Below are 15,971 nucleotides of genomic sequence, written 5' to 3' on the forward strand. Positions count from 1 at the left end.
GTTAGCACTGCTGCCTCACAGCGCCAGGGATCCAGGTTCGATTCCTGGCTTGGGTCACTGTCTGTGTGGAGTCTGCACATTATCCCCATGACTGCGTGGGTTTCCTCCGGGTGCGCGTGTTTCCTCCCACAGTCTGAAAGGTGGATCGGTCATGCTAAATTGCCCCTCAATGTCGGGGGGACTAGATAGAGTAAAGCATGGGATTATGGGGATAGAGTCAGGATGGGATTATGGTTGCAGATTCGATGGGTCGAATGGCCTCCTTCTGCACTGTAGGATCCTATAAAGGCAAATGTTTCTCCTGCTGCACAGAGTGGCGGAACGTTACTGGTACGTCCACCCGAGGTTCGTACGACCCTGCCTGAGGCCAACAGAGAATGCTGCTCCCCAAGTCTCGGAGTGGGCGTGCAAGTAAATTATGTCTCAGTGAGTCAAAAAGGTGGTGTTTCTTTATTAAGCTTCGGAGCATTAACACACAATGAAGAGAACAAAAGATTTTTATTCATATATCACCTTTAGCAACTGGATTTTTCAAAATGCTGTCCGTGCTGACGAAATACTTTGTGTTAAGTGGGGTCACTGTTGTAATGTCACAGATACTGTAGCCAATCTTCACCCAGCAAACTCCCACCAGTAGGTAAAGGTAAAGTCATCCTAGTCCCAGATGGTCATGGACTGACCGGTGTTGTTTTAACCTGAGGATCTCCACACCTCAGGCAAGGGGCAGAGAAGGTGGGACCTTCATGAATAACCTCAGCCAGTTCGGGAATTGAACCCACGCTGTTGGCATCGCTCTGCATCACAAACCAGCCACCCAGCCAACTGAGCCCCAAATAGCAAGGTGATAATGACCAGATGTTCAAGTTTTTAGGTGTCCAGATCACCAAAAACCTGTCCTGGGTCCCCTCATGCCAACACTATAATTAAGAAAGCCCACCAACGCCCCTTCTTTCTCAGGAGACTAAGGAAATTTGGCACATTAGCTATGATTCTCACTAACTTTTACAAATGCACTATAGAAAGCATTCTTTCTGATTGTAACACAGCTTGGTATGGGCTCCTGCTCTGCCCAAGAGGTCGTGAATGTAGCCCAATCCATCACACAAACCAGCCTCCCACCCATTGACTCTATGTTCTATGTTCTATGTCTACACCTCCTGCTGCCTCGGCAAAGCTGCCAGCATAATTAAGGACCTCACACATTCTCTCTTCCACCTTTTTCCGTCAGGATAAAGATGCAAAAGTCTGAGGTCATGTACCAACTGACTCAAGAATGGCTGCTGCTGTCAGACTTTTGAATGGACCTACCTTGCATTAAGCTGATCTTTCTCGACACCCTAGCTATGACTGTAACGCTACATTCTGCACTCGCTCCTTTCCTTCTCTATGAACGATATGCTTTGTCTTTATAGTGCGCAATAAACAATACTTTTCACTGTATACTAATACATGTGACAATAATAAATCAAATCAAATAACCTGGTTAATGTGATGTTGTTGAGGGATAAATATTGACCAGGACATTGGGGATATCTACCCTGCTCTTCTTCCAAATTGCTCCAAACCTACCAGAGCAGGAACATGGGGCCTCGGTTTAACACATTTTGTGAAATGTACCACTTCCAACTGTGCAGTGCTTCTTCAGTATTTATTTATTTAGGGAATGCAAATCTCTGAACTAATCAGTGCTGCTGTGTTGAGTGTGGATAGGCCCCTGCTGAATCCGTGCATTGGACACTCTTCTGTGCTGTGGTGCAGAGTTTGCTCTCTCCCACATGGCGAACTGGCACTAATACCCCATTCTGTGGCATTTAGCCAAGCAGAGGTCATAGCTGGTCCTCAGCCTGTTGACCACTCTTTCCTGGGACGGTTGAAACCAGACAGCCATTGGGTTGGGTTAGAGACCAGGGATTTGTTTGTCGTTTCCAAAGATTCCCATTCATTTGTCCAGGTGGAGTTTGCGTTGAAGTTCCGTGCCACAGAATCCCTACAGTGCAGGAGGCCATTCATCCCATTGAGTCTGCACCGACCCTCCAAACAGCATCCCACCCACCCCATTCCTGCAGCCCAGGTATCATAAGAATCCGCCTAGCCTACAGATTTGGGGCAATTTAGCACGGCCAATCCACCTAACCAACATACCTTTGGAGTGTGGGAGGAAACTGGGGCATCTGAAGGAAACCCACGCAGGCATGGGGAGAATGTGCAAACTCCACACAAACAGTCACCCAAGCCGGGAATCGAACCCGGGTCCCTGGCGCTGTGAGGCAGCAGTGCTAACCCACTGTGCCACCCATGTGGGGGGTGAAGGTTCTTCCAGATCAGCCTTCCTGATGCGAACCGTACCTCGGATTGGCTGAGTAGGTCGGCATCAAGTGGAGGGCAGGTGGCGGGACATTGTGAACTTTTTCGATCATTTTGTGGGTTATTACAAGTTGGCGGATACGTGGAGGAGTGATGTTTGCCAGGGACAGGGGGCCCAGGGAGCGGTGTTAGGTCTGGTCTTCCTGTACTGCACTGGAGTTGCTGTACATTATTTTGTATTTTTCAGGAGAGGGGGTGGGTGAGCACTGAGCTGCCCCTTTAAGATGTGGAGACGCCGGCGTTGTTCTGCCCCTTTAAGACCAGCATACCAGACAGGTGGAGGCAGTCGGCAACTGTTGCCACTTCCAAAACTGCTGAGGTCAGACAGAGGAGAAGTTGTAATTGCGTGTACACTTAAACCTCGGATCAGTCGGTGGTTTTGTTTTACATCCGTAACTAAGTACAACAACTGGCGTTGGCTGTCAAGAATGAGAGGAGGCTGGCCTTCAAATAAAACTAAGTCCTAAAAACCCAACGCCTTATTTCCCCCAAAAAAAAGCTTTTCGTTGAATGTTTCTGTCCATTTTCCTTGGTTGTGTGGTTGACTTTTTTGAAGTTTATTTATTGGTGTCACAAGGAGGCTCCTATCTCCACCGCAACAGGGTTGCTGTGAAAAATCCCCTAGTCACCACAGCCTGTTCGGGTACACTGAGGCCAATGCACCCTAACCAGCACATCTTTCGGACTGTGGGAGGAAACTGGACCCTGCTAATCCCCCTGACACTAAGGGGCAATTTAGCATGGCCAATCAACCTAACCCGCTCATCTTCGGGCTGTGGGAGGAAACCGGAGCACCCGGAGGAAACCCACGCAGACACGGGGAGAATGTGCAGACTCCACACAGACAAGCTGGGAATCGAACCCAGGTCCCTAGCACTGTGAGGCAGCAGCGCTAACCACCGTTAGTTTTTGTGCAGTAGACACCAACTTCCATCATCAGGTGTAACCACAAAACTTTTGATCAGACTGGGACCCAGCTTAGCTGTATGTCCCGGAGTAACTGGTTGAGCTTCCGCTGTGCATTAATGGGGCACTGGCTCTGTGCCAGCATTTGGGAGTTTGATAATGTTCCGAGGCTGGGAACAGCTGGCACAGGGCTGTGTTAAAACCAAGGGAAATGTTGGCAAGGCCATCTGTCAGATAAGAGCAGACATTGCATTCTCTGTCTGTCCCCCCACCCAGGGAGGGAGGCAAAATTAATAATCAATAGAAAGAGGGAGAGAGAGAGAGACAGCTTACCTTTTTTAAAAAAAGTTATCCACAGCCTTAATTTAAAAGAAAAAGCAAAATGACACGCTTGCTGCAGGCTGGTCAAGAAATTGGTAATCCCTCTACAAACTCTCCTTGAATTAGCCCAGGTACAGTGGTTAGCGCTGCTGCCTCACAGCGCCAGGGACCCAGGTTCAATTCCCAGCTTGTGTCACTATCTGTGCAGAGTCTGCACATTGTCCCCGTGTCTGCATGGGTTTCCCCCGGGTGCTCCCGGTTTCCTACCACAGTCCAAAAGACTCACTGGTTAGCTGCACTGGCCATGCTAAATTCCCCCTCAGTGTGCCTGAACAGGCGCCGGGGTGTGGAAACTAGAGGTTTTTCACAGTAACTTCATTGTAGTGTTAATGTAAGCTTACTTGTATTCTCAGTTTATTTGTAGCGTCACAGGTAGGCTTGCATTAACACTGCAATAAAGTTACTGTGAAAATCCCCTAGTCACCACACTCCGGTGCCTGTTCGGGTACACTGAGGAAGAATTTAGTGTGACCAATGGACTTAACCAGCATGTCTTTTGGACTGTGGGAGGAAACTGGGGGGCACCCGAAGAAAGCCCACGCAGACACGGGGAGAATGTGCAAATGCTGCACAGACAGCAACCCAAGCCGGGAATCGAACCCGGGTCCCTGGCACTATGAGGCAGCAGTGCTAACCACTGTGCCACCACACTAATAAATAAACTTTAAACTTTAGATGGTCGCTGTTCGGACACCAGTGCAAAAGTAAATGATGCTATTTGGATAAAGCAAATCGACTGTATCACTCACTGTAAGGGAAACATGGAAGTGTTTTGCCAAACATTTAAGAAAGGGAAAACTAGTATTCATATATTGTCTTCTGCATCTTCCGGACGTCCCACTGCTCTTCGAAGGCAACTCATTGTATGATCGTAACAAACACAACAATCCCTTTGTGCTCGGCAAAGTCCCCCAGGCAGCGAATTGTGATAAATGGGCATTGCCCGAGAGGAGAATCTTGGAGGGGAATGTGGGATAATCCCCTCTCTTCCTGGGGTGAGTTGCGGTGGGAAAGCCTCTCTCTGAGCAGAGGAGGACTCAGTCGAACGTCGCATCCGAAAAGAAGGCACGGCGAACAAAGCGGCACTCCCTCAGCACTGCACTTAATCCTAAATCGTTACACAATTACTGCAGACGAGATTTAGCGGGAGGGCCGCAGGTTGAAAAGTACCCTTATATTACTTTTAAATCCCCATTGTTTATTTCCTGGCACGCCTCCATGCTCAAGAGAAAAGTATTTGCAACAAATTCTTCCTGTAACAAGATCTCAACTTTCAAACACCACCATTCTGATTAAAAGGAATAAAATGTATCGATTGGCTGTAGATCTGTCAGACCCAAGTCCTGCCTTACTGTTTCCGTGCACATTATATACGCTGTGTGGAGTGTGACTGTCTATCGCATCTGTGGGAAGGGCATTTGCACGCGTGAAGCTTTAACCATTATGGGTGTCGGGGAAATCTTAACCAAAGCACTGATTTTCCTACCCACGTATAAGAAAAAAAAATGCTATTAACAAGGAGGTCAATGGATTTTCAACCTTTTGAGATTATTTCCTGTTAGTAGTGGCCTTACATAGAAACTAGGAGGAGACCATTCGCCCTTCGAGCCTGCTCCGCCATTCATTTTGATGATCAACAAATTCAATATCCTGATCCCCCCTTCCCCCCATATCTCTCAATCCCATTAGCCCCAAGAGCGATATCTAATTTCTTCTTGAAATCACACAACATTTTGGCCTCTATTATTTATCCACCTCCAATCCCATCAATTTCCGCAAAACCATTTCTCTATTAATGCTGGTTTCCTTTAGCTCCTCACTAAAGTGTGTTTACAAGTGAGCACAGCTTGAGAGTAATGAATGGAATCTAGCATCCAAAGACGGTAATCACAGCTTGGTACGGCTTCTGCTCTGCCCGAGACTGCAAGGAACTACAATAGGTCATGAATGTAGCCCAATCCATCATGCAAACCAGCCTCCTATCCATTGACTCTGTCTACACTTCCCTCTGTCTCGGCAAAGCAGCCAGCATAATTAAGGACCCCACGTACCCCGGGCATTCTCTCTTCCTCCTTCTTCCAGCAGAAAAAAGTCTGAGGTCAACCAACTCAAGAACAGCTTCTTCCCTGCTGCTGTCAGGCTTTTGAATGGACCTATCTTGCATTAAGTTGATCTTTCTCTACACCCTAGCTATGACCATAACACTACATTCTGCACTCTTTTGTTTCCTTCTCTATGTTTTGTCTGTATAGCGTGTGAGAAACAATATTTTTCGTGGTAGGTTAATATGTGATAATAATAAATCAAATCAAACCAAACCAAACCAGAGAGAAACTCTTCCCAAAGTGTATAAAACACCTTTCACGTAGCAGAACAAGCCAGGTATAATGCTAATTCTCATGCCCCTTTACAATGTGTAATCATATGATAGGTTTGCACTCTGTTAATTCCAACATGACACCCTGAACAGCCGTAATTTATTGCATTGTCGTAACACACATTACTGCTGCCATTTATCTGCTGACAAGGTCTTGTTTCAGTGACCAAATGAATTGGTGCTTTGACCTTCCTGTGGCTGAGGGACCTTTGCATTGCTGGAGAAAACTACTTGATCCACCAAGCTCACCCCTTCCATAAAATCTTGGGTTTCTCCAAGCATCCAATGACCTCGGGAATGGTCCCAGGCTTTGCAGCCTCTGCTCCAGGTATCGATTACTCTTGTTTGAAAATGCTTTCTGACACCGGACCCCAGTTTGCTTCTTAATGGTTTGTAACTACGCTTCCTGGTCTTGTAATCAGGGCTCAACAACAACAAGATTGTGTTTTTAACGGAACCTTTAAAGTGGTTAAAAAAAAAACCCAAAGGGCTCTTCACCAGATCATAATCAGACAAACTGACACTCAGCCACATTGAAAAATGAGGTGACTTAAGTTTGGTCAGAGAGGTACACTTTAAAGATTTTTTTTTAAGCATTTAATAGCGCAAAGGTTTAATCTTCTCTGTTCCACTTAGCATCTTGTACACTTCCAGGTCTCACTAATTTGCTTTCGCCAAAGCTTGAAGAGTCAGCGTTTCTCTAATCTCCTCAAATCAGCTTACGCAAGAAGCTTTGCACTCTTCCCTGCATTCACATCAGGGTTTGCATCGTTTGCCTCTGCCTTTCTTGACCAGATCTAAATGCAGTGCTCAAAGATGTGCCCAGACTGGCACACTATATAGCATGAGCAAGATGGCATTGGGTGGCACAGGGGCTAGCATTGCTGCCTTACAGCGGAAGGGACCCGGCTTCGATTCTGGCCTCGGGTCAGTCTATCCATCTAGAGTCTGCACGTCCTCCCTGTGTCTGCATGGGTTTCCTCCCACAGTCCAAGAATGTGCATGTTAGGTGGGTTGGTGGTGTTAAATTCAGGGAGGTGATGGCCTAGTGGTGTTATTGTTAAAACTATTGATGCAGAAATCCAACAAATGTTCTGGGAACCTGAGTTCGAATCCCATCGGCAGATGGTGGAATTTGAATTCAATAAAAAAAATCTGGAATTCAGAATCTACTGATGACCATGAAACCATAGTCGGGAAAAACCCATCTGGTTCACTAATGTCCTTAAGGGAAGGAAATCTGCCATCCTTACCTGGTCTGGCCTACATGTGACTCCAGAGCCACAGCAATATGGTTGACCCTCAACTGCCCTGGGGCAATTAGCGATGGGCAATAAATGCTGGCCAGCCAGCGACACCCATGCCTCATGAATGAATAATTTTAAAGAAATTGCCTCTTGGTTTCAGGGGAATGAGCAGGGTAAATATTTGGTATTACTGGGATAGGGCTTGGGTGGGATTGTTGTTGGTGCAAACTCGATGGGCCGAATGCCCTCCCTCTGCACTGTAGGGATTCTATGATCCTATTGTAGTGATTTGGCCATAGAGCTCAAGCTACCATCCGTAAGACACATCAAAACATTTGCATCCTACCATCACACCCAGATGTCTGTCAACCTCTCCTCAAACTAATTCTGATACCACTCAAAGTGAATATATTTCCAATGTTTTTCTTTGAATGTCTACCACCCTGAACTTACTTGTCCCATTTTATCAACAAGAGCATCCACAATTCCTGGAATATTTTATATGCAATATTGGGGTGCAAGAACAAAATAGCCTGGAGGCAGGTATTGGTGCACAAGTCTCTAATACGGCAGGCCAAGGTAGCAAAACATAAAGCCTGGCCTTATAAATGGAAGCAGAGACTACAAGAGCCTGGAGGTTATGACAACCTTTTATGAAATGCCACATTTGGCCCTAGCTGGAGGACTGTGCCAATTCTGGGCATCGCACTTTAGGAAGGACGTGAAGGCTTTAAGAGAGGGTACAAAGGAAATTGATTAGCTGAGGGATTAGAGCTACGTGTAGAGACTGGAGAAGCCAGGCTGCTTTCCTTGGAGCAGGAGAGGCCAGGGGAAGAGATTCCGTGAAAAGTGTTGAAAAGGTGGAAGAGAAACTGGCTGTTGTGTCACTAATCAAACAGCAATTGGGAAAGGAAATGACCTGAGAATTCTCGACAGAGGAATTGCTGAGGATTGAGATTGCAGTGTCCGTATGGGTGCTGGAGACGGATTCAATAGCAGCCTTTAGAGGAAATGAAAATACACCTGAAGGAGTTAAGAATTGCAGGGATTTGGGATACAGTGGGACCAACTCGATGGAATCGCTACAGTGCAGGAGGAGGCCATTCAGCCCATCGAGCCTGCACCAACAACAATCTCACCCAGCCCCCATCCTGTAACCCCATGTATTTGCCCTTTCTAATCCCCTGACACTAAAGGGCAATTCAGCCTGGCCAATCCACCTAACCCGTGGCTATTTGGAGGAAACTGGGGCATCCGGAGGAAACCCACGCAGACACGGGGAGAATGTGCAGACTCCACACAGACAGTGACCCAAGCCAGGGAAATTGAACCCGGATCCCCTGGCGCTGTAAGGCAGCAGTGCTAATCACTGTCACACCCACGAAAAAGAGGTGTAGCAGGACTTGATGGGCTCAATGGACTCCTTGTGTTGTGCTATTCTGATGAATCTGTCTACGGAGCTCAGCGACACTGAGCTTCTGTGTTCAGGTCATTGTAAACCAGCAGGGACGGGGTGGGGGTAGGGGGGGTGGTGTGGACAGAGTGGGAGGCAGCACTGGACCCAAATTCTGCACTCACTGCATCTTCCCCCATCTTAACCGGACGCCTCCGACTGGATGATGTTCCTCTTTTTGTTTCCATTCCTCACTTAAAAATAAAAAAAACCCACTTCCTTAAAGCTGTGTGTGTAAAGAGGCCGGCGCACTGGAAGGCCAGATGCAGCGCATCATCAAAAAAAAACTCAGCAACATGTACTTCGCTTCCTCAAACCCTGCGGTTATTCAGGCAGGATGTCCTTTACGAAACCAGCGCGGATTGCTATTTACCAGCATGTTGCATTTTAAATCATTCTCCTACTTTAGTTTCTCAAGCTTGCGTCATCACAAAGCTCACCAAGAACTAAACATCTCACCGACAAATAGGGACAGGGTTAACCAAATGAAGCTGAAAGCTCGTGTAAGGTTCTATATAGACAAAATAGTTATTTATTAATAACTTAGTATTATACAATCATTCTGAGAATAAATTCCACATCCCACATTAAGCCGTCAGTGACAATCAATTGGGGCCATCTTCTCACTTTGGCTTCTCACAAGTGCAGTGTATACACACACACACACACATACATACATACACAGTATTGGCTTCCAGTTTTAAACACAGACTTTGTAGAAAAAGAAACTATTGCATTCGTGATAACTTCCCTGAAGAGTCTGCACAGAGGTAATGCACTGTATGAAATACGCATTGTTCATATAAAAATTAACACAGGAAGAAAAAAAAGATTTGCCAGTCCCATTTTTCAAATAACAGTCGACTCATTCTTCAGCAAGAAAATACAAGCACTGTCTACACATTACCAAGGCTCTTAGCTGGAGAACAGAAGAAAGTAAAAGAGCGTAAATCATAAGTCAGCTTCAAATTGCACTCACAATGCAAGATAAAGTGACACATCGAAGAAGCAGGTCAAAGAAAACACAAAAACCTTTTTTGGTATATACTGTCCAAATAATCCGTTAAAACATAATATTAATTTACACACTAATTGTACATTTCCAGTCCTCTCATTCAGCAAAGGAAGGAGGTATTCTGGATTCAGTCCCAAGTACCTTGTAAGAATCTACTTTCTTTACAATAATCCACCCAGTAATACATAATCTTGGTTGATGTACAGTTGTGACACTGGATCTGTACACAGACAATATACATATACACACACACACACACACAGAAATCATGCTACATGGTACTCCTCAAGATCTGGAGTACAGAAATATATAATTGTGGCCAATTCCAGAACTCCAAAAACCATTTTCTTTCCTCTCCTAACCAGCTTGGATAGACAAAGTCTTCACTGAAGACAAACAATCTGCTACCAATAGGATTCAAAAGGAAGGGGATCAATCGAGAGAATACTTCGCTCGACTTCTCTCTTTGTCCCACTTTAGACTGGGAAGCGTTCAGCCACTGCACTTTTCCAACTAACTCAATGAACCATCAGTGGTCTCCAAGTCAAAGGTCAGGGTTTACAACCACCCCCCCCACCCACCCCTCAACAGCTGCTTGAACAAAAGAGTCAAGTTGCCTTTCGTGAGATCAGCTGTCCATTTGCGTAACCCATTCTGAACCCCCCCCCCTCTATATCTGTCAGTGATTTGACCTGTAAAATTCTTCCGAGCCTCGCTCGCCGCTGGTCAGGTTGAGCAGTCAGGTGGACTGGAGCGAGTCAAGCTGGAAGACGTTTTGGTTGGTGGGGGTGGTGGTGGTAAAGTAGAGGGGCTGCGAGGGCAGCCGGTTGTCGCAGGGGCTGCTGAGGCCCAGGGTCCGCTCAAAGTCCAGCAGCTGCCCCATGAAGTTGAAGTTGGGCGAGATGTTGGACTTCTTCATCTTCACAATGTCGTAGGCGTCATTCATGGAGAGGTTCAGCTTCTGCATCAGATAGGCTACTGTCACTGTGACCGAGCGGCTGATTCCTGCCAAACAGTGCACCAGCACCCCACAATTCTGGCTACGGGCTTCATCTGAAAAGAGGAAGAACACCCAGGTCAACAAGAGAATCAGCAACAAGTCTAAATAGGTCAAAACTTAAAACATTAACACTTGCAAAAACCAAACCACAAACTTGCGTCACATTTTGAAGTTCTTTTGAAAAATGTTCAGTACCATTTGTTATTACCCCCTGCTCCTCCCCACCCAGATTAAATCTTCACCCTCCTTTATTCATTTAAATCTCAGTTATGTGGCCAAGTCAAAACAAATTATCCCCAGTTACGCTGTCTTGTGTGTCTAGGTCATCAGTATAAAAACTTATGCAGACTTGCAGATCACTTGTGTAGGTTGGGAGTTTCAAAATGCTTTAGGAGAGGTGGGGGGGGGGGGTTAAAAGAAAAAGCAGGGAAGCTTGTAAAAGTTGCCCTGCAACTTTTTTTTTACTGTAACTGAGAAGTCTGTGGATTGTTAATGTGGGCCAGTGCCGGTTGAAAAGCCGCATTCATCAGGGTGTATTAATAATGTCTGCCGTGCAAGTGTTTCAAAAGAAATCTTGCAAGATACTCGTGAATGCCTCCAATGTAGAGAGTCGCAGGCTGCAAGAGTCTATTAAAGTATTCTCCTAACTGTTGTGCTTCCCTCCACAATGGAGGCATTCAGGCGTTCCAGAAGAAAGAGGAAAGTCATAGGGGACAGGGCCTATTAACAGGAACAGGATGTCAACATTGCCTGAAAATGGTTTCCTTTGTAGGAGGAAATGCATTACAATGCCTTCAGATTAGTTTCTCTGTGGCTTCCAGCCGGAATTCTTTCCGTGCTGGCTCAGATCAGCCCCCAGGCTGTAGACCATGTCTCGGGGATTGTTAATTGCATTAGTTCTAGTTAAAACGCAGTATGTTGCCTGCACATAAAAACTGCTGGGATCCAATATAAAAAAAAACCCTTGCTTAATTCTTCAGCCTTTCGACTGGCGTTCAATTTAACTGAAAAGGCCCATGACCTAAAATATTTAAACTGTAGGACAATCGCTTTTTAAAGAAAATAAATAAACACAAGCTCACAGAACGCAGAATGGGAATGTTTACAAGCTCCTAGTACAAACACTGAAGCGGATATATTTTGTACCCCTCACAAAATCCTGCGCATGATTTACTGATTTCCATTTTCTTTACAGAGATTATAAAAAAAATTCATCTCTTTTCATGGGATGTGGGGGGCAAGGTCAGCATTTAATTTTTCATACGCCCTTTGCTGCCACTTGCCAAAACATTTCAGAGGACACTAAAGAGTCAACACCACATTTGCTTGGACACTGGAGCCAGACTGGAGCAGGACGGCAGGTTTCCTGCTGTAAGGGAGTTTTTTTGTTTGAAATGGTAGCTTTGTGGACTAGCTTTCCAATCCGAGAGGTATTAATTAATTGAATTTAGTTGGAATCTGAACTCACATCTGCCCAGCCATTTCACTGTACCTATTATTACACCTACCAGCAGCGGGGTGAAACTTACAATTGTGGGTTTTTTTTTACATTTAAAGCTCAACAAAGTTGAAGAACTTTAATTGCCCTTGATTATAAATCAATGTTAAAAACTGGGTGATATCGTGTCTCCATCACCCACCTAAGATGGGGGGGTCACTCTCTCTGGGCAGGGAACTCTACAACACCAGGTTGAAGTTTAACAGGTTTATGTGGCAGCAAATAATTATTATACAAAAATTATTAGTGCTGCTCCGTTATTAGTTGTGAGACTTCTCACTGTGCTTACCCCAGTCCAACGCCGGCATTTCCACATCAGAGGATTCTATCCAATGTTATTTAGACCATCAACCCAATTTGTGTTTTGTTTCTTGTACCTTCCCCCAACACCTTTCAAACGCCACCCCCCTACAATGTTTTTACCTTTGAAATTTTCCACAGGATATAGAAGCTCCACAGTGCAGAAGATCGAAGCCCCGTACTACAGCCCATCGAGTCCGCACTGATTTTTTGAGAGTGTTTTAACCCAGGTCTTCTCCTCAACCCTGTCCTTTGTAACCCTACACATTTGACATGGTCAATCCAGCTAACCTGCACATCCTGAGATACTGACAGACAATTTAACATTGCCAATCCAACTAACCGGCACATCTTTAGAATTTAAGGGACAATTTAGCATGGCCAATCTACCTAACTTACACATTTTTGTATGAACGAAGAAGCAAGAGCTTTGTACCTGGACTGAATAAAACTGCTACAAAAAAAAGAGTTTGAAGGTTTATAATGAACACACACACACAGGTGCCCTACCTATGAATGCAATGGCTTCAGGGAAGAACTGGGAGAGGTTTTGACTCCAGTGATCTGAGATAGGAATTTGCTTGTACTTGAACTCGCCGGCGTTCTCAAACAGGTTGGGCAGGTTGGGGGTGACATTCAGGATGTACTTGATGCCGTGTTCCTCCAGCACGTCCAGGTTGGTGGAGTCCTTGGCACAGCCCAGGTACAGGTAGGGCAGAATCTCCACCGGGAAGGAGGGCTGCTGGTTGTTGGAGAGCGGGCTGCTCTCGCACTCGGTCGCGCTGTTGGGGGCGTCTCGGTCGGGCTCCGACTCGATGTCCGAGGATGAGTCTGAGCTGATGCGCAGCCCCCCCAGCCCCAGCACTGGCAGGGTGGGCGAGGCGCTGCCACAAGAACTGTCCAGGTTGCTCTCACAGTGCGCAGGATATTCTGCCTGGAACTTGTTGAATCCGCCTGAGCAGCACAAAGACAAAGAGAAAAAGTGGCAGGCGCCACATTAATGAAACAGTTTAGTGGAAACAAAGACATTTTAAATTATAGATACAGGAAGTGGCCATTCGGCCCATTGTGCACATACTTGCTCTGCGAGAACTATCCAATTACTAATAGCACTGCACCTTCCCCTAGCCCAGTGACCAAGAAGGTGGCTGTTCGGCCCATTGTATACATGTCTACTCTGAAAACTATCCAATTACCTACTGCACTTCCCGTAACCCAGTGATTAAGAAAGAGGCCATTCAGCCCACTGTGTACATGCTTGCTCTTTGAAAACTAGCCAATAACTGCACTTTCCCATAGCCCAGCGATTACCCTCTTCATATCAATTAGTCTACATCTACAAACATAAACAATTCTCTCTCTCTATATATAAACATATTATACACAATATATATTGAAAGTTATTCAATTTGCTTCTTTTTTTCCCCTTCTTTCTGTGGCTTCTGTTTCTGATGCAAGTCGGAAATGTGGTGCACCCGCTTTGAGATATTTTCAATTGTAATATATTTGGGGGAGAGTTTGACTTTCACATTTGCCACTGGGATAGGGGTTGTCCTGTGTATATATAATTAAAAACATTGATACATTTATATTTCTATGTATCAATATATAGAAACACAAATGTATCAATGCTTTTATTATATATACACAGAAATACAAATGTAATTCTATAAATGTATTGATAGAAATATAAATGTATCAATGTTTTTATTATATATACACAGAAATACATTTGTATTTCTATATATTTCTATGTATTTCTGTGTATCTATAATAAAAACATTGATACATTTCTATACCTCTCAATATATCATTACCTTCAGGGGTACAGCTCTACACACAGAGGGGTATATAGATGCATTGAAGGCAATGATACGTTGAAGGTGTTGAAAGAAGTCTCTCTTTACCTTCCAGGCAGAAGACTTTACACCCCTCGTCCTTTAACTTTCGAAGCAGCAAGCCCAGCACCGAGCTGCCGTTCAGGTTCTCGTTCCACTCGCCGGTGCTCTCATCGTACAGGAGGATGATGTCGGTGTTGCAGCGGCGGGCGAAGCGCTCCTTGTCCTCCTTGTTGGAGATGAGCGAGCGGACGGGGAAGTTGCCCTTCCTCAGGCGCCGCAGCATCAGCCCGGGGATGGCCACGTTGATGGCCGCCTCGATGTGGCCCGAGTCGTAGCGCTCCCGGGCCCGGCAGTCCACCAGCAGCAGCCGCTCCGAGCCTCGCTCCAGCTGGTCGTGCAGCCAGCCCGCCGCCTTGCAGATCGCCATTTCCGAGTCGAGCGGGGCGCAGGGGAACCTCTCTAACATGGGGGCAAGTCTTCAGTGAGCGAGCATCAGATCAGAAAGAGAGGAAGGTGGAAAGAGAGAGAGAGAGAGAGGAATTGGGGGTGGCGGGTGGAAAGAGAGAGAGAGGGGAATAGGGTAAGGTGGAAAGAGAGAGAGAGGACAGAGTGGAAGAGAGAGAGTGGGAAAAGAGAATTAAGCAGGCGGTGGAAAAGAGAGGGGGAAAGAGAAAGGAATGGGGCGAGGGTGGCGGAAATGAGAGAAAGGAAAACAGCCCACCTGGAAAATTTGCTCCTTTGTTTTATCAATGGGATCAGGGAATGCCTTGCAAATTGCAAACCGATCGAGAAAACGATCCAGCTTTGCAATAAATTAAAACAAAACGATCCAGCTCTGCAAACTGCAAACAAAAATGATTAAACAAAGCGGTCCAGATTTGCAAATGGCAACAACAAATTCTGGTTCAGCTTTGGGCAAAAATAATTAAATAACGAAGAGGGAAATAAAAATGTTGCTCCTTAATGGTGGGAGCCAAGCTGCAATGTATTCCCCTCCCGAGAGGAGAGGCTGGAATGAGAGAGAGTGTGTGGAATGGCCCCGGATTGCTGAATGGTGTACGAGCCGCCGGCGCCGCTGTATTTATTTTTCTCAATGACCCTGCCCGCCTGTTGCAGCTCCGGCTTTTTCCTCAATAGAAACACAACCTTCCATAGATGGATACATTCAGCGGCCGCCGCCCAATCAGCGCCCGCCGCCCATTGTGACGTCAGCGCGGTTGCCGCGGCGACGACCCGGGGCCGGCGTGTGTATGCAGATGAGCTTTGAAAATGCCATTCACAAAGAGACAGAGTGAATGTTGCTGTATCTGTGTCCCTCTGCTTGCAATCGGAAGCAGGAATTTCCGCTCTCTCTCTCTCTTTTGGTCTCAAAGCTCACACAGGAGAGGGGAGGGAGGGAAAAGGAGGAGTGAAACCTCCACTAACAAGTAAAATAGACATCTTTCAGTCTGCCTCCCGCCAACCAAATGGACACACACACACTCACTCAGGAATAAACGAGTCAATCACACGACTAATAATACAAATGAGATTAAGCCAAATTCCCCGGTGTAAATTACATAATTGCAGCCTCCTTCCTTTTTCTATAG

At 45.9% G+C, this 15,971-nt stretch overlaps 1 protein-coding gene across 1 annotated transcript; it reads right to left on the reverse strand.

The window, feature by feature from the left end:
- Positions 1 to 9,232: 9,232 nt before the first annotated feature.
- On the reverse strand, positions 9,233 to 15,517 carry dusp6 (dual specificity phosphatase 6). Its single transcript, XM_080191317.1, has 3 exons — positions 14,449 to 15,517; positions 13,052 to 13,495; positions 9,233 to 10,796 (listed from the first exon to the last, which is right to left on the reverse strand). Exons 1-3 carry the CDS (start codon positions 14,846 to 14,848, stop codon positions 10,483 to 10,485), a joined length of 1,158 nt encoding a protein of 385 aa, XP_080047443.1. The 5' UTR covers positions 14,849 to 15,517; the 3' UTR covers positions 9,233 to 10,482.
- Between the last annotated feature and the right edge of the window lie 454 nt (positions 15,518 to 15,971).

Source organism: Carcharhinus amblyrhynchos, chromosome 6 (assembly GCF_965287045.1).
Source record: "Carcharhinus amblyrhynchos chromosome 6, sCarAmb.v2.hapA, whole genome shotgun sequence".
In the NCBI taxonomy this organism is placed as follows: Eukaryota; Metazoa; Chordata; class Chondrichthyes; order Carcharhiniformes; family Carcharhinidae; genus Carcharhinus; species Carcharhinus amblyrhynchos.